The sequence below is a fragment of the Mustela putorius genome, unplaced genomic scaffold (genome assembly GCF_011764305.1).
Source record: "Mustela putorius furo isolate JIRA1106 unplaced genomic scaffold, ASM1176430v1.1 tig00000580_pilon_pilon_pilon, whole genome shotgun sequence".
In the NCBI taxonomy this organism is placed as follows: Eukaryota; Metazoa; Chordata; class Mammalia; order Carnivora; family Mustelidae; genus Mustela; species Mustela putorius.
This window is the reverse complement of record NW_025421423.1, coordinates 6,324,767-6,346,729: the sequence shown is the minus strand read 5'-3', so window position 1 is coordinate 6,346,729 and position 21,963 is coordinate 6,324,767. Positions and strand designations below refer to the sequence as shown.

The window sequence follows — 21,963 nt, the reverse complement described above, 5'->3', positions numbered from 1 at the left end:
AATGAAACTCAAGTGGCAGGCTTGAAAGATCAACTTGAGGTCTGTGAAGTGACTTGGGGGCTAATTAGAGGCAATACTAAGGTTGCCATGGCATAATGGAAAGAATCCGATTAGCTCACTGGTCCCAGGGATGTGAGCCCAGAGATGTCCCTTATTTCCAAGTGTCACAGTGTGGTGTCCTCCGGAGCTTGACTAAGTTATGTACCAATACTCCCAAGCCCAAGACTAGGAAACTAGAGTCTGTGGCTAGAGCTCTTGTAACACTTGAAAAGGCCTTCTAGATGGAAACCAGAATGGAAAGAAGAAGGGTAACACTCACTCATAAGTCAACTTGACTTACGTTCTTGGAAATACCGTCTGGGAATCACACATTTAAATGGCCTCTCACTGTGATGAGAAATGGATAATATAAAATCAATAAAGTCTGCCGGCATTTTTCAGAATGTCTTACCATGAACAAGAAAATAAAATCAAGACTTCATTGTTGTTACTTAAAAAAAAAAAAAAAATCCTAAAATCTCTTTAGAAAATGAATCACTCAGAAATTGGGCAACATTATGCTGAGGTAGCTTATACAAAGTGGAGAGCTCTGAGCCTGCAGATTATTCCTTCTTGTAACAGAATGCATCTTTCTCATGCTGCGCTTTTCTGACCGACACTATCCCCTGAGCCATCTAAGCAAGCAGATCAGGTTGAAAAATCTTTGAAAAGACGCAACCTTGGTTCAAAGGCGCCTTCCTGTAGTGAGGTCAGGAAGACTGGGATTCTAATACCAGCGCTGACAGGTACAGCACTGCCTTTGGGTCGTCCCAGCTTCCCTGGACTGTCTCAGGAACAACCAGATTTCCTCGGTGAAAGCAGGGGGGCACGGCATCTGGGATGAATAGACTTTCAGCACTCTTTCTTACCTTGCCTGCTTACCCAACGTCATCAGTCAGACAGCATTCAGAAGATGCACGTGAACGTTTGAGTGTGGAAATGTAAACCACTTTAGGCCAGAATGAGATGAGAGATCAGGCAAAGTTTTATTTAGCAGACGTAAGCTTTTTTCCTAAAAATGACTAACTTTTTTTTTTTTTTAAAGATTTTTATTTATTTATTTGACAGAGAGAAATCACAAGTAGGCAGAGAGGCAGGCAGAGAGAGAGAGGGGGGGGGGAAGCAGGCTCCCTGCCGAGCAGAGAGCCCGATGCGGGGCTCGATCCCAGGACCCTGAGATCATGACCTGGGCCGAAGGCAGAGGCTTTAACCCACTGAGCCACCCAGGCGCCCCAAATGACTAACTTTTTATTGACCACTTAAATATGGGCAGGCTGAAAACCAAGGTAGCTTGTTAGGCATCCAGTTGTGTTTGCAAGTGCTCTAGTAATTTCAAGAATTTTTAAATTTTGCCTACACACACCCACAGACCCCCTCCTCACACTTACTCACCCACTCACTCACTCACGTACTCCCCCATGGAAGGACCTACCCGTCATGCCTCTAGAAAGGCTTATTTGAGCAGACACGGAACTAAAAGGTATAAACATTCCTTGAGTTCACTTGATCGTGACTCTTCTAATACTTTTGCCCAGTGGATGAAGCTTAAAACAAACAACATGAGCCAGAATACATTTTGTGATAATTTTTTTTCTTCTCTTTAGAAAAAAAAATATGTACAAAAAAAAGCTAAGAAGAGCCAACACGGAAGGTGTCAAGAAAACATTCTGATAGGTACAGACAAGGGAGCTCCTTCTCTCAAAGGAGTTACACATTAGTTATTACCATGCTAGAAAAATGAGATGCAATTAAACTTCTAAAACAATTAAAAGCCACAAAGTCAAGCTGTTGCTCTGGGGCTCTAGGTTGTAGATGCTCTGATACCCTTTCTGTAAAATAATACTGTGCAAAGTGTAAAATATTCATTTTCATATAAAGTCCATACAATGTGAGATATAAAACTGTTGAGTTGACAGGGGAGACTGGTACAGGTTGCTTTTTGGAAGGAAGTCTGCAGTGTCACCTGCCAGCCCAAGGACACGATTCCAGAAAGACCTTGAGTCTCTGAGCTAGGAGAAACCATTATTGAAGAGGGAACCATGTAGCCCCAACACCCCTCAAATCCAGGAGTCTCTGCCACTTGTTTATGGAAGTAAGTGACTTCATTAATAGATTGCTTTACCTTAGAATACAAAACAGATTAAGAGACAAGGACAAAAAGTTCTTTTTGAAAGAAATATTTCTTTCTGAGCAATTGATTTTGAGATTCACCATTAGCCAACATCATCCTCCCTGAAACTCAAAAGTTAACTTTCATTAAAATTCAAAAGTTCGGGAGGAGGCAGCAAGTACAGTAATAAAGGGTTAAAGTGGACTGTTATATTCATTTTATTTCTGTGCCTATAAAACTGAGAAAAGAAGGTTCGTGTACAAATTTCACAAAACAACATCAATCATTGAATCAATGTGGTTCTTCAATGCACACTGGAACAAGGAGAAAATTTCGTTGGTTTAAAATTCTGGCATAAATATATTAAAGCTGACCAAAAAAACAAAACAAAACAAAACAAACAAAAAAAAAAAACGAGGGCAAGCTACATCACTTCCTCATACCAAAAAATGTACAAAACATTAGCCTCTAACTAGATAAACATAATACTTGTCTTCACAGTTTGACATCGAGTAACTGTGTGTCTTGAAGTATTGAATTGGAGGGTGATTAAAAAAAAAACAGCTTGTGACACCTCAGCTGTCTCAGGTGACTTCGGTCATGGAGGCAGAGTGATTCTGCAAAGACAAGCAGATGCAGACTCAGTGTGGGCTGACTGACTCATGTGCACACTCACTCTTCCTAGGCTGTGCCCTTGCGCTCTTGTCTCCCGGCTTTGCACAGGCTGTTCCCTCTCCCTGAAATGCTCTTCCAGGGCCCCTTAAATTGTCACCTCCTCTATTACATCTTCCCTGATACATTTTTTAAAATTTTATTTATTTATTTATTTACTTATTTATTTAAATTTAAGTAATCTCTACACCCCATGTGGGACTGGAACTCATGACCCCAAGAACAAGAGTCGAATGCTTTACCGACTAAGCCAATCTGGTACCCCTAAATCTTCCCTGATTTTTCAACCAAAATAGAATAATTTGTTCAACTAAACTTTGTCTCTATAGAACTATCTTATATTATATTTATTTCGTTATATTCTAATAAGAACATCTAAGGATCTCAAAGTAACTTTCCCTGTATCCCACATTTTTAAGGTGTTCTAATGTTTGAAAAATTTCTTTATGATTTATTCTTTGAGTCATGAGCTATATAGAAATGAGTTTAATATTTTCAAATGTGTAGGGTTTTTGTTTTTAGATGTAGATATCTTTGAATTTTTTTTCTAGAGAATGTAATCTGTGTGATACTGACACTGTACAATTTCTTGAGACTTCTCTGTGGTTTATTTTCATGTTTCATGTGTTTTGAGGGTTCTATACAATGCACATTAGATCTACCTTACTAATCATCTGTGTCTTCACCGTATTTTGTTTGCTTATTAATTAGAAATGTGTTACAATCTATACTATGATTGTAGATTTGTCTTTTTTCCTTGTAACTCTATCAATTTTTGCATATACACCACGTTTATACAACCCCTACCTCTTCTTTATATAACTTCTATATACAGGACCCCCTTTTTGCAGACCCAACACTTCCTCTTGTTTGAACTTAAAACCCCTAGTCCGTGGGGATTGGAAATAAAAGAAACTGTGGTGTTAGATCTGATTGATTATTATGGGGGGTTCTTGATTTCTGTTTGTTTTTAGGACACTAGAGACTTAGAGTATATTCCTGAGAGCTCAACTACATATTTTAGAAATGGAGTATTTTATTTTTCAAAGTACTTTTATCTGCTGTATTTGCGAGAACTAGAGCTTGATGCATTTCTTGCCACAGTGTGAAAAATAACTTTTCCTTTTGTGTTTTTACTTTTATAAGACCCTTCCTTTTTGAAAAAAACTTCTGGGATCAATACTTTGGTCATTTACTTGTGTATAAGATTCTAGTTGAGACTAAGTGGTAAAGATGAAGTAATCCAACAGTTGAAGGTAACTAAATGGGTGAATTTGGGCAGATCTCTTTTAACTTTCCAGGTCTTTTTTTCTATTTAATACAAATTTCTATCACGAGTTTCAAATTAAGGGGGCCATTTGATTCCTCTGGGAATATTTTCTTAAATATAAATTATTTTACTTCAGAATTGCTGAATTAGAACCTCTTGGAGTAAGGTTCCAGGAATCTGGGCATCAGCATAAATTGGATTCTTTTTCTGCTGAAGAAAAAAAAATGTCTCCCCCTCCCCAAATCTGAAGACATTGAGAAACTTTATACCAACCCAGAGTAGGTTAATATAACCGTTTCCTCTTTAACTTCATTTCTTTGTTAATATAAACTATGTTTGACAGGTCCACAATTGCTCAACACTAAGGGTGACTGCTTGGGTACATGTAGGCACAGGGGTGCAGAATATGGATCATTCCACACCTGTCTCTTTAGGATCAGAATCACTCTGTGGGTTCCTGGGATGGGGCCTCCGTGAGATCACACTCACTCTATAGGATCATAAAATCATGCTTTGGACACCTGACCATTTCTGGTTTGTTGGATTCTGTAATTACTTATCTTTTGGTTTTTCTTCAGTACTTGGGAAAGATCTTGGAAAATGTACCTTGTCTCAATCAACTATGCTAAGGGGAATCACAGGAGACAAATATGCAAATCTGAGTTGATGTTTTAGGGAGGAATAAAAAGCACTGGAGCCGGGGAGGCTCCATGTGGCAAAAGAGAAAGAAAGGTTTTGGGAGGAAGAAAAGTTGGGTGAGTGACCAGGTCCCCTCTCTATCCAGTCTTCTTGAGGTATCTTGAACAGTGGGATGGATTTCACACGTATGAATGCATGTTCTGAAGAAAGGTTCATATGTTCTCTCAGACCCCCAAAGTTCTTCCTGGGAAGATGGTTCTATCCCAGAAATTACAAAGGAACCAGCTTCTAATAGAAAACCTAGGTGTTGGTGTCTCACATAGAGTTCTTGCCCCCAGGAGAAAATACAGGCATATTTATTTTGGAAGAGTGGTAGCTCACTTCAAACACACACATCCCTACTGCATATTTCCTTTGAATGCTAAGAGATGCAGATTTCCAAATGGAATTTTCCTTGAAGGGAATGCCAGGCTGGGGGTATCATACATTGAGTTGGAACTTTAAGACTTAGATGGGCCTGTTTTAATTTTGACTTGGTGACCTTGGGCATGTTTCTTAAATTCCTTGTGCTTCACTTACTTCATCTACAAAACAGAATTAACATTAGCAATTGCAGAATTGTTGTGAGGACTCAATGTGATCGCTTGCAATAAATGCTAATTTTCTTTTCTTGGCCAACAAATAAAGAGTATAATCATCCTAACTACACGTAGAAACATTTGATATTAAAAGCAGCTGCTTTGTTACTTGAGTCTTCTACAGTTGGTGTGGAAGGCATCACTTGAGAAGTAATCTCTCTATCCAGCATCCTGTAGCTTTGCTTTGCCTGGCCTACAGAAGTCCTGGTATTCCTTATTAATTTCTATTTTCTTTGGAGATTCAGATAATGACTGCCCATGGTCTGATTTTAGGTTCTTGGTTTTGTCTGAAGTGTTTAGTTCAGGTTTTGATTCTGGCTTGCCTCTATCCATCAAACATTTGTTTCACACCTAGTGAATGCCAGGAAATATGGAGAGTACATAAGATATGGTTCACAGCATTCAGATCCTCAAAGATCTCCAAATTCTTGGGGGGAGGGGCAGATAAGAAGGGACACTTTGGCCTCCATTGGGCAAGACAATCACATGAAGGGCTGTGTATTCAGAAAAGACCTCATTGTTAACCAGATAGGGTGATAGACATGGAAATAAAGATACATGGACAGATTTGAAAGAAGTTCAACTATGGCCTGTAGTGAATAATAACATATAGTTGAAGGAATCTTTTATCTATCTTGTGGAAGATCAGTTTTTGAAACTCTGTTTGGCACTTTATTTTTCAAGGTAAGTGGAACCCCCCAAAATATGGCCTAGATGTCTCTGAGACCTGGATGGTCAACTATTAATTGTTCTGAGGGAGAAGGCAGAAGTCTGGAGGTGGTTTCCAACAGAGGGTAGTGCCTGAGCAATGTGTGCAAAAGGCTGGGGTGAAAGGTGGTGTCCTCAAACCAGGATGTTCAAGGCAAAGTAGGCAGCATTTAAAAGAACACAGACATTGCCATGTTTGTGGAACTCAGTAAATATTTGTTTGCTTTTAAAACTCACCTTTGTCTTCAGTTGCTTCACCTCAAAAGTAGGGGGAACCACTCTGATCTTATCAGGTACAGTAATATAATTTGATAGGGAAGACCAGAGAGAGTCTGTCTCACAGTCTCATTGCAAGGGATCACTTTATCATTCAACCCTCATCAACAGGCCAAATATCAATAAACCAGTAAGACATTTTTCAGTATGTTCTTTCTCATTAAACCAAGTCAAAAATTTCACCTTAATACAGGTTAAGGGAAAACAAACAAAATACTTGGCACTGGGTTTAATGGAGGGCTCAACCTTACCCAAATAGAAATGGCTTTACTGTTTTGTTTTTCTTATTAATAAAATTAGAAAGACTTCATTAAATGTGAAAGGAAATAGGACTGTTCATCTCAGAGAGATGTTTGATAAAAGGGAAAAATACTATTTTGTACTCTATGAAGTACATGATAATCCTAATGGGAGGTGATTTCCTTCTCCGTTGTACTGTCTATAAAAACGGTTTTGTAAGAATATAAGTATAAAGAAGGTTTCAAGATAAATAGATTATTACAGAAGAACATTTTAGCAGGACTCAGCCAACTGAGCAAAGGCAGTGAAAACCCTGTTTTGTTATTGGTTATTCTTATTCTCTGACTGCTTAAAGGAACCACTCAACTCAGCTCTCCCACTGGCAAGGGATGCGGCCTTGGGCGAGTTAAATGAACATTGCCATTTTCAGACCCCGTTTTATCTGTGAAATGGGAATTCTCCTATCAATTCAAAAGGTATTTGTTCAAATAAGGATATATTTGTGAAGCACCTAGCAACCGACTGAGGCAAAAATAAGTGAGTAAGGTTGCATTGAATTTTTTGATTGTGGTCATCAAAATGGATCCCAAAGAATACTTCGTCATCATCTTTTGAAAGTGCTTCTAGTCTACATCTATCACTGAATATAATAAAAACTTTCTCTTTCCAAATACTGTCCAGTTACTTAATCAAATTGACCTCTCTCATAATTGGTATGAATTTCCTAAATATGGTATTATGTAGTCGGTCAAGGTGTCTTGAAGCAGCTGGGGTTAGACATGCCTAAGGACTTCCTGAGGATTCATGATTGCCAAGCCCCAGACTAACTGAGAGAAACCTGAAGTTCTTGGAGGCTTTACCTTAGATTTTTGTTAGTGCTGAGTGGATTCAGTGGTATCCGCCTGCTTCTAGTAGAGGAACTGATTCATTTACCTCCCAAGCTAACAGGCCTCGAGCCTGTGGGTTTGGTTTGCTAAAACTGCTTTACTATACCTGTGCACTTAAGGTTTCCAGAGGGCTTTCTATCCTTGGAAAAGCCATGAGGGGTACTCCGCGGGGATCCTCAGGTTTGGGTTTGGAAGGAGATCCTTGTGTTCCTTTAAAGTTATGGACCACACACATGCCCTGCAGGGGGAGGGGACAAAAGACCAGGGTCAGACTGCAGCCATCAATGCCTGGCCCTCTCGAAGGGTGGCAGGCCTTTCCCCTAGAATGTCTTTGCCACTGTGACTTTTTTTCCCTTTGAGCCAGTGGGTAGGGACCACACAAAGACCTTGGGCACAATCTAGGTGGTTGCTGAGCACCTCTAAGGGCTGAAGAACCATCTGACCAATCACCATGAGGTCAGTGATAATCAACCTTCCCCATTAAGCCTGTTTCCCCACCTGTAAAATGGAAATAACAACACCTCTTTCATAGATCTGTAGTGATTAAAAGACACAATGAGTGTAAACTACCTCATAATAACAGCTGACATTTACTGAGGGCCACTCCATGGCTGGCATTGTGCTGAGAATTTTCCCTTCCTGCATGTAACCCACCCAACGATCTTACAAGGGAGGTACTATTATCATCTCCAACTTAGGCAAGGAGGCATGGTGACGTTAGATAACTTGTCCAAGGTCACAGAGAGATTTTAACTCCATAGCCTCTCGATCATACCACCATACTCTCCTGCCTCTTCACAAGTGCCAAACTCATGGCAAATCATCAGCGGGCGCTAGTCTTCACCTCCTGCCCGAGATGACCGTCCTTAAATTATGTGACTACTGTTTGCTTGAGATTAAATAATGCAGCGGCACATTTCCTCTATTGCTTCCATTAAAATACTCTCCCTCCAAACTACTACTCACTTTTCTTTATTTCCTACTTAGGCCCCCTTCATAACTGAGTCTGTCTTTACCATCTTCTCTGTTTCTTTTGCCCTCATAGAGTTTATCTGTCTCTTTCTGTGTTCTCTCTCCCCTTGTTTGAATCTTTGTTTCTATATCCAGTATTCCTGAATCTTTTTTTAAAGGAAAATTTAGCTTTTTAAAAAAGATCTTATTTATTTATTTGAGAGAGAGACAGAGATAGCGAGAGAGAGCACAAGCAGGGAGAAGCACGTTTCCTGGGAGCAGAGGGCTCGATGGGGGCTCAATCCCAGGACCTTGAGATCATGACCCAAGCCGAAGGCAGACACTTAATCGACTGAGCCACACACTCACCCAGTATCTTTTGAATCTTTCCTGTCACTCTTCAAACCCGGCAGAACATTTATGTAAATACTCTCTACTTGGCTTTCTTCCGTCCCACTCTCCAGGTCTGATTAAACCGCCTCCATTAAAGACATGGGAGAAATGGGAAGTCTAGGAGCTCTGGAGCTGGGAAGACCCAGGTCAGATTTATGGCTTTCTTGGTTGAGTGGTCATTGGGCAAGTTACTTATTTTTGAGCCTAACTTTCCTCATCTATAAAATGAGGATAAGAATATAATTAGGCTTGTCCTGCGAGCACGTGACTTGGTGTATACAAAGGGTAGAACATGTAGTGACTGCTCACTTAATAGTCCCCTCCCCTCCATTTCCTCTTCACAGAAAACACAAAACAAGAATGCACGTAGGCTGCAGTTCTTGGACTCTTCTTTCCCTGTGTCCTCTCCAAGTCTCCAGTTTGGAGAGCTTCCAGTCTCCTCTAAGACCCATTTCCAAGCTCAGTGTAAGTGCATGTGCAGTGTGTATGTGGGCACACACAGAAAATAGTGGGAGATTGTGGGGTCTCTCTCCTGCCAGAGCGATTCAGTAGCAGTTCTGGGTCTTACATAAAGACTGTGGGGAAAAAAAAAAAGTCTGATATTTTCCATCCACTGGAAGCCAGTAACAGAGCAAACAGTAACTGAGCAGTAGGAAACAGGGCTGCAAGTTACTCAGAAAAATCGAGTTTAATACCAAAGCAGAATTTGTATATGGCTCCTTAGAAAATGCAAAGGATTTCCCAGATTCATCCCATAAAACCTTAGGCAGTAGCTTGGGACAGTGAGCACTGCTCTTTCTCTCTAGCTGGGGATGCTGGCTCCAGGACTGAGGGGCAGCAGAACTGTTTGGCTTTTGAGACCAAGCCTTCATTTTTGAACTGCTTATCTGTCTTTGAGAACCATCTCTTCTCTTGAAGCCTCCCATACTCTTTCCTTCTTTTAAAGAGCAGTCATTGGAAAATACTCCTTAGGGGATATCAACGTCTGAGGACCGTCTCAGCTCTGTTTTTCCTACAGCTTCATACAGACCATTTGCACTGAAGTCCTCTGTCTTTTACTTTAGAAAGAAAGCTTGGATCCATTAAAAATAATTTTGAATTAAAATGGAGCTTCCTAATCTCCCCAGGGAGATCGGTGTTCTGACTAAATGTAAGCATTTTCTGTAACTCAGCATGTAAAAAAAATTGGAAAACTCCAAGTTAAAGATGGGGAGAGGCATATGTCTATTTTGTACATTAAGTACTGCAAGGAGGAAGGATAGGACAAGAAAGAATTAGGTCCCAGGACTGTGAAGTGCATCTATGTGCAATGCCAGTATTTTTTTTTTTAAAGATTTTATTTATTTATTTGACAGGCAGAGATCACAAGTAGGTAGAGAGGCAGGCGGAAAGAGAGGAAGCAGGCTCCATGCTGAGCAGAGAGCCTGATGCGGGGCTCGATCCCAGGACCCTGAGATCATGACCTGAGCCGAAGGCAGAGGCTTAACCCACTGAGCCACCCAGGCGCACTAGAAGAGGGTTTTCATAGTGCTGAGTGGGATATGCCTGGGATCGTGACCTGAGCCGAAGGCAGAGGCTTTAACCCACTGAGCCACCCAGGCACCCCGTGATGCCAGTCTTAATGGAGGCTTTGGACCAGAGTAGGCAGGAGGGTAGGAGGGGCATTAAGGCTGTGATGGCTTTTGCGTTTTAGGGATAGCTTGTTGAATAGGACCAGAGGACTCATTTTCTGCACAACATATGACTCTCCAGGCCCACTGATTTACTATAAATCCTCCTGGTATATTTTAAATCCCTGAAGAGTATTTAAAAATTAATACTTCTGTGGTATGCCCACAAAACAAAATATTCCACAGCAAGAAAGAGAAGTGAATTATTGCTACATGTTACAATAGATGAATCTCAAAATAATTATGCCAGGTGAAAGATAGCAAAAAACAAATATATATATACATATATATATATACATATATATATATATATATATATATATATATTGATATAGGTTTGGGTGCCTTTGTGGCTCAGTCAGTTAAGCGGCTACCAGAGAGTAGTCCTCTCTGCCTACTTGTGGTCTCTATTTGTCAAATAAAATAAATAAAATCTTTTTAAAAAGTTTATCAAATTGTACACTTTTTGTGCCATTTATGATCTGCCTAGCATGCTTCAATAAAATTGTAATAAGACAAAAACAATAAAAATTAACCTCTTCACTTCCAATCCAACTCGGATGAAAAGATTTCCTAGCTGAGCAGGTGGCAAGGTCCCCATCTATTTGAAGAACTAAAATCATTGGAAATGTCAAGAGATGGAGAAAACTGTATTACCCCAAACTCTTCTCCAGAAAGGTTATTATATGTAGTTGAGAAGCCAACTGGAGTGGAAACAAGTTGCCCAAGAGCCACGTTTAGATGGTAATAGAAGCCTTTTAGAAAATCTGGGTGTGGCTAGAGGAGGGTTTTCTTTCCTTCTTTTTTTTTTTTTTTTTAAAGATTTTATTTATTTATTTGACAGAGAGAGAGATAAACGAGTAGGCAGAGAGGTCGGCAGAGAGAGGAGGAAGCAGGCTCCCTGCTGAGCAGAGAGCCCAATGTGGGACTCGATCCCAGGACCCTGAGATCATGACCTGAGCCGAAGGCAGAGGCTTAACCCACTGAGCCACCCAGGCGCACTAGAAGAGGGTTTTCATAGTGCTGAGTGGGATATGCAAGTATGGAGCAGAGCTGAACTTCTGGGGTGCCTACGAAGGGGCTGTCCTACTTCCACCCTTGGTCTTGGTTTTCCGTTCTTCCCTCAAGCAACACTTAGCCTCTGCTCTCAATACCTACTGCACAAATATCTAAAGAACAATGCTCTGTGGATTTCTGGGTGGCCCAGTCGTGAAGCGTCCGCCTTCTGCTCAGGTCATGATCCCGGGGTCCTGGGATGGGGGGCCCTGTGTGTTGGGCTCCCTGCTCCATGGGGAAGCCTGCTGTTCCCTCTCCCACTCCCCCTGTGTGTGTTCCTTCTCTTGCTATCTCTCTCTCTGTGTCCTAAATAAATAAAATCTTAAAAAATAAAAAAAGAACGCTGCTTTGAATTACTAGTCTGCCCAGGAGGGGTTGGAGAAAGGGGGACAAGCCACTGGCCCCAGGCATTCCTCTTCCTGACCGCCATGGGGAATATGCAATCAGATTCCTGGAAGAAAATGTACTTTAGAAGTCCTTTTTGTGGCAATAGGATGCATAGTCCTTAGGGGAAAAAATGGCAATTTACGAGGCTGGGGCATGGACTTGCTCCGGGTCTGGCTAATCCGACTCGCTGTGACCCTGGACAGACTTTCAGGGGAAACAGAAGGAGGGAAGCCGACCCACCAGAAACAGGGCTACAGCGGTGCCCAGGATGAAGCCGGCAATCACGTCGGAGCCGTGGTTCCGGTACTCGGAGACCCGATTGAGGCCCGTCAGGAAGGCTGAGCAGAGGGTCCCCAGGCACAGCACGGGTTTGGCCAGACGACTGCTCTTTGTCTTGATTGTGCTTGTGATGTACATCTGGAACAGGATGGGGACCTGTGAGTGCGGGGCAGCCTGTGCGGGGCGCAAACCCACACACGCGTACACACACACGCAAACGGAGGTGAACAGGGCCGTGCCAAGGCGGGCGTGCTGACTGCTTGAACATCCCACCAAGTCACTTAGGTTAGAATCTGGGTCGGAAACCAGTGCAGCAAGAACTACACACAGCCACACATGTGTCGTGTTGCTCTGTGTTCTAGGGGCCCATAAACCCGCTGCAGAATAAAGATCAGCTTTAGAACAGGCACCTTTTATGCAACAAATTCAAGATTCACTTGGGGGGTATTGGGAAACCCATATCGAATCTCAGAGACCAAATTAACCTTCTGTGAGAATGAATTTTATGGAAGAGAAGACCAGGTAGGCGAGTGGCCATACATTTCCCTTTTGGTGTCCCCCACAGTTCTAGCTGATTCTTCACACTTGTAGGCAAGAAATATGAAAGCATTGACTGGTTAGTAGATTGACGGAAATAGAATTTCGGATGAGTGCGTCACACAAACAGATTTTAGCTGCGCTGGGAAATGGATTCTCACAGTCCTTGGAACAGCTGTGATGGGCTCTGTCCGTGCATTTACTCTGGCGTGCTTTAAAATACCGAGTCTTTCTAAGGGTTCCACAACATCTGAAAGATTGGGAAGATCTGACCTGAGGAAAGGATGATGCAATTTATGATACCTGAGATGTAGACTGTTCTTGTTCATTGTGGGGAGTCGGGCAAGACTCTTCAAGTTTCAGAGGCTCGGTTCTTAAATGTGTGTCTTGTGGGCTAGAGCCTCTTCCAAAGAAGTTGTTAATCACCTTTGGTAATGGTTACAAGAAGCCACTAGAGGGCATTACTGATCCATCCCATAATTTCTTTAAAAATTTGACAAGTGAGTTTGCAATTCTGAGAAATAGTTTGCTAATACTCATGGTCTCTAGTGTATTTTTATGGCCTGAGCACAGACAAGTTCAAATGAATACATTCTACAATATGACCATGGAAACTTAATTTCCTAAGTTTACTGTTCACAACAGTGGTGTGAATACAGGCAGACAGGATCCTCTATTACTGGTGACAGATGTGCTATGGAAAACTGTGGTCCGATCAGCTACACAAATGAGAACACATCATGACACCATTCTGACCCTGTATAGGAAACGTTACTTAACACCCATACCAGGTATGTTTAACTTGAGTATTTAATATTTTTGTGGTGTTTTGTTTTGTTTAGGTATACCCTTTATAAGTCCTTCCTATAAGATTACAAACTATCAAGAGCATGGGCTTATGGTTAGTATTCTTCACAGTATTAACCAGTACTTAGGACATCCTTGTTGAGTAATTTCTGAAAGTCCTTCACACATAGTAGGGGCTCAAAAGGAGTTCACACAGTTGGAATCTTGTATCAGGGTTTATCTGATTATAGTCCATCTGTGGGCATGATTTGGATTGGATTATATCTGAATCCTCGAAAACAAGTGCTACAGCAGCATCTCTTCTGAGTGAACAGACTTCTTTTTACTCAAAAGAAATTTATATCTCATCTGATGAGACAATCAGTTATTATGAGTAACAGATTAATTTTTATAGTGGTATTACACAAATTTCACACAGCAATGACTTGAGTTGGGTCAATATACAGAAAGGGGTTCAAGAGTACATTGCTTCATATAAAATTTGGTTCTAGATAATTCCAAACAAATGGATATTTTGAAAGTGGAAAAATATGCTGACTGCCCGAGAGGATATTTTTTGTTTAAAAAATATGTGGCCTGCCAATTGATTGATCGATCAATCGATCGATCTATCATAAAGCAAAGAAGTCTTACAAGCTACAACTGATCTGTTTTGTAAGTTGAGGGTTCTCTATTATCTACATGCATGTTTCCTTAATGAGCGGCAACTGAAATAATTTTCATCACATACTCATTAAAAGGTAGACCTAAAAGGAATAACTAGGAAAGCTCATTTTGGGTGATTCATCCAACAGATGTGATCCTGTGAGCTCGACACAAAGGAACCATTGTTTTAAAGAGAATATTCAGCAATTTATTTTACACTGTGCTCAATAGTCCGGACGTGTAGTCAGTCACCTTCTCTCCACCCTGAATTTGTCTCCAGGGATGTCAGAGACATCCCATCAGAGGCAAGCTCTCAGGAGAGAGCACAGTTACTCTCCCTGGAGACTGTAGGAACCTGCTCCCCTGGGGGTAGGGTGAGTCTTGCTCAGAACCTCTGGGAAGAATGGATTATCTTAAGGGGGTCTTTCCTCTGCCCTCTCCTTCCCCTCCCTTTCATTGAGAATCACTAGACTAGTCATACCTGGAACGTAAGTTCAAGTAGGGAAAAGGTGTGTTTTTGACCAATAGTTGCTCTTCCACAGGTAAAGGCAAGGGGTACCCAGCTTTTGAGCTGATCCCTTCTTTACTTGCTTCCATACACTCTTGGTTCTAAGGAAGCACAGGCCAGAGAAAGGGGAGATGAAGTCAACCCAAAATGGACACAATGAAAGAGGAGGAAAAGAAAAGGGACACCAATTTTTTCGTCTTGTATTTTAAGACACGAGACACATTTCAGGTTTTTTCGGTAATGAAAGCAAAAAGTGTAAAGAGAATGTTACACCCTAGCGGGAGCAGTCGAACCCTGTCTGATTTGTAGAGCAGCGAGAAGTGAACTTTTGGGTGTTGGGGCTCATCTAGTATTGTCCATCTATTCTGGCTAAATAAAGAGGAAGAGTGTCAGGAGGAGCAGAGGGAAACTGTGGTTTTCTCTCAGGTCTGCTGTACTACCCAGGCAACCATGTGTTTGAAGGCCCACACCTGCAAATTTGTAGGCAGGTATGCGAAATGTGTGCTGCTCTGGGACCAATGAAAACTTTGGCAAAGAATGTTGTTGTGGGCAAGTGGAAGAATCCTGGACATGGTGCCAGGAGCATAGGTCCCAGATCCAACCTGGGGGCTCTCAGCTATTTTCTGGGCCTCAGTTTCTGCATCTGTAAAATGGGAAGATCTGACTAAGAGATAATCAACCCTGCCAAATTAATAGCCTCTGGCAGGTCAGTATATTACCCTGGGATGTTGGGGAGGGGGGTAGGGGCAACAGTGTGATGCCGTACAGGAGAAACACGCTGTCACGTGTTTCCTGTAACACTCTTAAGTGACAGCGATAAGAGAAAGAAGGTGAGGAGGTGAGAGAGACTCCTGTCCCAGCCAAACACTCGACTTGGTTTTGGGAGTGACAACAGGACTTCAGTACTCACCGTGGCATATAAGGCGGAGTAAATGCTCAGAGCAGCATGTTTGGAGGGAAAGGATCTCCGAGCCTTTTCTATCACTTCCACGTCCCCAGTGCAAATGTTCCCATTGTTGATGAACTGCTGGTGTGCCCGGCAGTCTGCACTGGTGTAGTTCGGCTTGCACACTGTCAGGAAGTATGGCGTCAGGTGCCCCGTGACCACCTGCCCGGCGTTTACAAAAATGTCAGTAGCAAAAAGTCCGAAGGCAAATACCCCTACAAGGAGAGTGGAAATGATCAGGAATGATGACATCGATACAGTTTTGTCCCCGAGAGAAGACGGAGCGGTGAGAGTCCACAACAACCGCCAAAGAGGACCTCACCGGAGTCAGATGGTCCCCTGACTTTCGTCTTTGCAGGGACTGGTGCCTGCTTCCCCAACCATTTTTTCCTCTAAACTGATGCCAACCTTCTGCTGTTTGCATGTTATCGTTTTGTATAAGTAAGGCGGAAGCAACACGTTCAAATGGAAGGAACTAGAATTTTGGAGTCCTACTGATCTGCCTCCATCGAGCCCCAGCGTTGCTGATTCACTCACTGTGTGTAAGCTATTTGCCTTCTCTGAACCTTGGGACCCTCAGTCACAACAAGGTTGGGGGCAGTGATGCCTCACAAAGAGGTTGGAAAGATGACAGGGGATAGGTCCAAAATACCCACTACAGTGCCTGGTTTCAATAGCTATTCAACAGCAGTTCGTTCCCTTTTTTCCCATAGAAAACATATTCTCCCTGGTCCTGTTTGGAAATGCAAGTGCTCCGAAGGGATATCTATGAAATCAACGGCAGCTGAGAGTGAATGAGGTTGTGCAGGAATTCACCCTAAAAGAGAGAAAAAAAGGTCATTCCAGAAACCTTGATTGAACTGGATGTTTCACTTGATGTTGGACAGAGAAAATGACAAGGGACGAGTGTTAAAGACCGCATTCCTGACTGCTGCTCTAACGGCCTTCCACAAACTGAGCTGCTGAGAACAACACAAGTGTACCCTCTTACAGTTCTAGAGGTCTGAAGTCCAAAATAGGTTTCACTGGAGTAAAATCAAAGTCTTAACAAGCTGTGTTCTTTCCAGAAGCTTGAGAGTAGAATTCATACTTTGCCTTTTCTAGCATCTAAGCTGCCTTCATTCCTTGTCTTGGACCCCTTCCCTTCCAGCAATCATACCGTCACGACCTCTGCTTCAACTGTCATACTTCCTCCTTTGACTCCGATTCTCCTGCCTCCCTCTTAAAAAGACGCTTAGATTACATTGAGTCCACCTGACTAATTCAGGATAATCTCATCTCAAGATCCTGCATTAGTCACACCGGTAAATTCCCTCTTGTCATATAAGGTATCAAATCTACACAGTTTCTAGGGATTAGGATACAGCCATTCGGGGAGAGGAGGGCATGGTTCTTCCTGCCACACTGACTTTGCTGTTTGGCCGAGAATCCTGTGGGGAGGCTATCTTTCCTATCTTTTCTGGATTTTATCTGTCCTCTGGCAAATTCCACGGGATTAGTCCCAATAAGATTGAACATGATAAAGCAGAATTCCTTACTGGAAGCTTCACTGTGAACTCTTTCAAAGCCTATACAGTACAGCGATAGCTTCTCAATGGACTGCTGTTTCTTCGGTACACCAAGAGGTGCTGCAGCACCGAGCTACATACAAGTTGTTGGAAGGGATAAAGATTTCTGAAATGTGGCTCAATTATGGGAGAAGTTGGCAAGTGCAAGAGAGAGGGAGTGTTAGCCCTTGTAAATGTCAAGGATCTGCTATAGTTTCAGTTAAATGTCTACCCAACTCGGATTCCCATACGATGTCCTCGATCTGCAAATTGTGCTGATATCAGCACCCAAAAGTTAATCCATTATAGCAGAAATGAAGGCAAGTTTGGCTGAAACCTTCATCCGGTTTTCATTTTGATCTGTATTGATTGCTGTAATTTTCCTTTTTGTGGCTCTGCCAGGATGTGCTTTATCACAATGAGAACTGGCTCTTTTAATAGCTTTGGCCGGCTCACTCTCAGAAGGTCTGACCTCTGAGAGTAGGCAATCATTGATCATCCATGGCAATTTTCACCCCCAGGTTCTGGAAGTCTGAATGGTTAGACATTTTTTTTTTTTTTTTAACACCTTCCAGCGAGATTGTTAAAGACCAGGTCTCCCTGGCTTTTTCAAGAGGGCAATAAGTCTGTCTCGGCATACTTTTCCAGGAAACTAGGGTAATTTACGATTTGAAAAAGGGAAAGTGGCATCACTTTCCTCTGGCATTTTATTTGTCAGAAGTGCTTCCCATCAAGGCAGGTTTGATCTTTCTGAGATGGGATTTACCAGGCTCCTCGGCTTGGTGTCTCAGGTGTCTCGTGGCGGTGCTGCCGTGGCAGCTCTGCTCTTTATTGTTCCGGGATATTTTTGCAGAAAGTGGGCCTTCCCCTCTTCCTCTCTGCTTCCTTAGGATCACCTCTGCTTTTCCTGATGGCTTAACAAGCGTCTGCTTTCCAAACAGTTCATTCTGGTGCATTTGATCTAGCTTCAGAAGGGCCCTGTGGCAGCCCCGGGGAATCCACCTGCCTGACACGGGCAGCGACAACAAAGGGCGGTGGACCCCACAGCAGCGAATCACAGAGAATGTTGGATCCTACAGGGCTTTTGTGAGACACTCCAGCCATTGCTCTGAACCCTGAGCTCCTTGTGTGTCTTTTCCCAGCCTCAGAAGCTCACAATAGCTACTTTTGTCCTTAGGGTCAGGTGGAACACCATTTATGGTCTCCTGTATTGCAACGTATGATTTGAAGGAGATGTTTTTAACATGTCTATAGAACCTACCTTGGGGTCAAAGATTCTTTCAGTAAGGTCATATTTTTGAAATTTTAACAGATACGGTTTTTCATTCCTCTAACCATTTATCTTCTGAATCTGCTCCCAGTAGTACTCCTTGCTTGGGGGAAGCTGATCACATTTATGAATGAATTAACCACCAACAAAATAGTCTAAAAGGAAAGCACTTTTGGTTTGCCAGAGCTCCGTGCTCGAGACGCATGTAGATATTGTTGCTTTGTTTGGAATTCCAAAAAGGCTTGGCTCGGAAGACTAAGAGCCATGGTCTGACCACTGAGTTTCTAAAATCAAACTAACGTAGGAGAGGATGTGGCTGGGGAGGACACACAAGGAGGAGCCGGAATCCTGGTTGAGGGCGTGAAGAGGCATTCCCATTCACTCTGCCTCACACTGGCTGTCAAACCCAGGGGCAGGGCAACAGAAACCTCCAGGATGATTTTTGGAAATCTAGTTGAAGCATGTTCCATCCCATCTCAGGAGCACTGCAGCTTTTTGGAGAAGCTTCACAACCAGCATGGTATCAGAATGGTGGGCCTCTATTAGCAAGGGCAGAGGGAGGGGAAAACTAGTAGAGCCCAAGGGACACTTCACAAAGCTCAGACACCCTAGTGTGGTATGGGATAAGGGCTTGTAAACTGCCCCACTCTAAGGGATGACGGGCATTAGAATGCCGAGAGGACAGGAGGCTAGAAGGGCCTGGAATTAGGACAAAGAAATCGATGATGATGTCTATTGTCCTTGTCAGGATGACACAGATCAGCCAAGGGAACCTGAGCATCCTTCTTCTTTGTGGCCTAAAGAGGACACCTGTCAGGCACGAAGAAGGAGGAAGGATGAAGAGAGAGGAAGACAAAGTATTAAAAAGTCCCTATTTTTTCCCCCTCAGGATTCCATATGGGTTCATCTGATCTCAGTCTGTCTCAGGACAAGTTAGGATCTTTGATCGCTAACAATGTAGAGCGTGGAGGTGAAACTCTGCGATCTGGTCCATGCTATGGAATCGGTGCAGGAAACTACCCTTTTACTCAAATGTGAACGTAGCAGGAGCAGTGACATAACCAGGAAATGTACACTAGGAGTACTAGCAAAGCCACGCATAACTGGCATGCTAGAAAAAGATACTAGGACTCAGAGCAGGATACCTTTAGGCTTTCCAAAACAAACAAACAAACAAACAAAAACAAAAAACAAAAAACAAAATTGGTCAAAAATACACAACCAGACTTCCTGGTGCCAAGGAGGATGGTACTGCTTTCCACACAGGTGACTCTCATTAGGAAGCCTAGCCCCAGAGAGCAGGGTGGTAATGGGGTGAGGGGGCATTGGTGAGGTGAGGGAAGGACTAAATTCCTTTCAGCCACAAAGGTCCTGTGACCTGAAGGGGAACCTCTACATCGAAGGCCAACTATTCTATATTAAATTATAAATGTGTAATTTCCAGTTTAAAATGGCACCTTGCTTGACTGGCCCTGGTAGAGCAGCTCTCAGTGATCCACTGAAGCATCCACGACCGACGCCTGTGAAAAAAGAGGGAAACTCCCAGAGCCAACCTGAGGGGAGAGTCAGGAAGGGGTTTCCATTATCAGTAAGAGACATGGAGTGCGTTTTCTCTCTCTCTCTCTCTCTCTCTCACACACACACACACACAAACACACGGACTTTTACTTCAGGAAAACTCGAACTTCTCCTTAGAAGACAGAGATGAGGGGAGAAAACCAAGGGCGAGATTTCGTTTCTCTCCTACCATCTGGCCCCTGACTCAGAGGTTCGGGATGGAGATTCCTCAGAAAATATGGCCGTGGTCACCCTACTGGATGAGTTCTTATCTTTGAATTTGCCTGGAACTGTCCTCTCTCCTTCTTCAGTTTTCTCAGCGTATTCAGGGACACACTCCTGGGCAAGAGCTATCTGGGAGGCGTCAGAGGCACAGGCGGCGGCCTCTTCAGGGAACAGACCCACAGGCTCTAGAGACAAGCGCCTGCTGGGCCCTGCAGTAGTGTGTGGCAGTGGGGGTGCGAGGAGCGGAGGAGCTCCGGCAGAAAGCCTGCTGACTGGGGGCCGGCTCGCGCTGTGCACACCAGCCTGCTCTGCAGCTGTAGCTCTGAAGAGCAGGCCAAGAGCAAGCCACACTTCTGTCTGCTGATCAATACAATGGGTGGGTTTGCCTCGCCTGAGTGGATAGGGTGAAAGAAACAATCACCTATCACATGGGGTTTTGGAAAAAAAATTCCTATATTAGACTAGTATGATATTGTTTTACTTTTTCCTACCTGTTGTCCCAGTGAGAATTTTACATGTGTGTGATTTTCTAGTGATGGCCAACTCTCCCGTTGGAATTGCAGAATATACAAGCCCTCTAAGAGCACGGAGAACATCTATTTTAACGTTGTGTCCTAAGCACCCAGTATCAAATGTGATTGAGTAAACATTTAATATTTATTTGTGAATCAATTAATAGACTGCTAAAGAAACATCAGAATAAGAACAGGAGAAGAGAATGGAAAAAGCATAGGAACGTGTCCAGACTTTCTAGCTCAGGTAAGTGTCTCATATCCCCGATTCCATTGAACACAGGGTTGACGTCTAACCATTTAGCATGTAAATCGTAGGGACTGTGTCTCTTTTTTATAAACTTCCCCAAAATTCAGCAGAGGCACTTAGGGAATAAAGAGGATAATTGGAAACTGGGACTTTCTAAGTGTCTCATGAGTCAGGAAAACTTGTAAATCATCATTTGGAAATTAAGGGTGTCTCCGTTTTCAGTGCAATGAGAGTGAAAAAAAGCACCTTAAATTGGAATCTGGGGATCCCTGCTGTACCCAACAGGAGAGACTTCCTACCGAGGAGAGCTGTGAAGCACAAGGAGTCTGGAAATCACGATCAGTTTGGGGACAACTTTATACTTAGACATCTTCGAGAGAAATGTCTCCCTTTCTGATCCTGAGAACTTGCAATGGTTGTCAGTTTAAATATGAACACAGGAGTACATGACTCCTGCCTATTTTCATATGAAAAAGCTAACATCTAGAACTTTCAAAAAGAAAAGGATATTGAAAAAGACACAAAAATGACTTATCCAGGTTAGGTTGGTAACAGTATCTCTGAAGAGGGGGAGGGAATCCCATTTCTCCCTCAACACACGTTCCCAGCTTCTTATCAAACGTTTCTAAAAGAGGGCTGCTCTTTTGTCTATGTTGAGCAAAACAATGCACTAAAAGAGAGGACTGAAGAACTACTGTGCTGTGTGACATTGAGAATGCTTGAACATTTTCTTGTGTTCAAAATTTAACCAGCTTTGTGAGTCTTTTGCCTTCGCTTTCCTACTATGATGGTCAAGAAACAGAATACATCAGTTCCTAGCCTTCGTTTTAGTAGGAAAATGGGTATTCCACACCAGCAAGTACAAATACGGGGGTTCACCAGTGCCATATTCCTCAGTGGAAGGGGAACACCTAAGGAACTCTTACGTTCAGTTTCCTCAGTGG

The 21,963-nt window shown here is 42.8% G+C and overlaps 1 protein-coding gene across 1 annotated transcript in view; it reads right to left on the bottom strand.

Annotated features, from left to right (window-relative positions):
• Positions 1–1,251: 1,251 nt before the first annotated feature.
• PLPPR1 (phospholipid phosphatase related 1) overlaps positions 1,252–21,963 on the bottom strand; it is a 262,202-nt gene continuing 241,490 nt past the window's right edge. Inside the window, exons 5-8 of the mRNA XM_004747703.3 lie at positions 15,623–15,873; positions 12,177–12,353; positions 7,586–7,717; positions 1,252–2,766 (exon numbers count right to left, since the gene is read on the bottom strand). Of these exons, the coding sequence (XP_004747760.1) occupies positions 2,734–2,766; positions 7,586–7,717; positions 12,177–12,353; positions 15,623–15,873 (593 nt within the window). The 3' untranslated portion in view covers positions 1,252–2,733. The remainder of the gene's footprint in view (positions 2,767–7,585; positions 7,718–12,176; positions 12,354–15,622; positions 15,874–21,963) is intronic.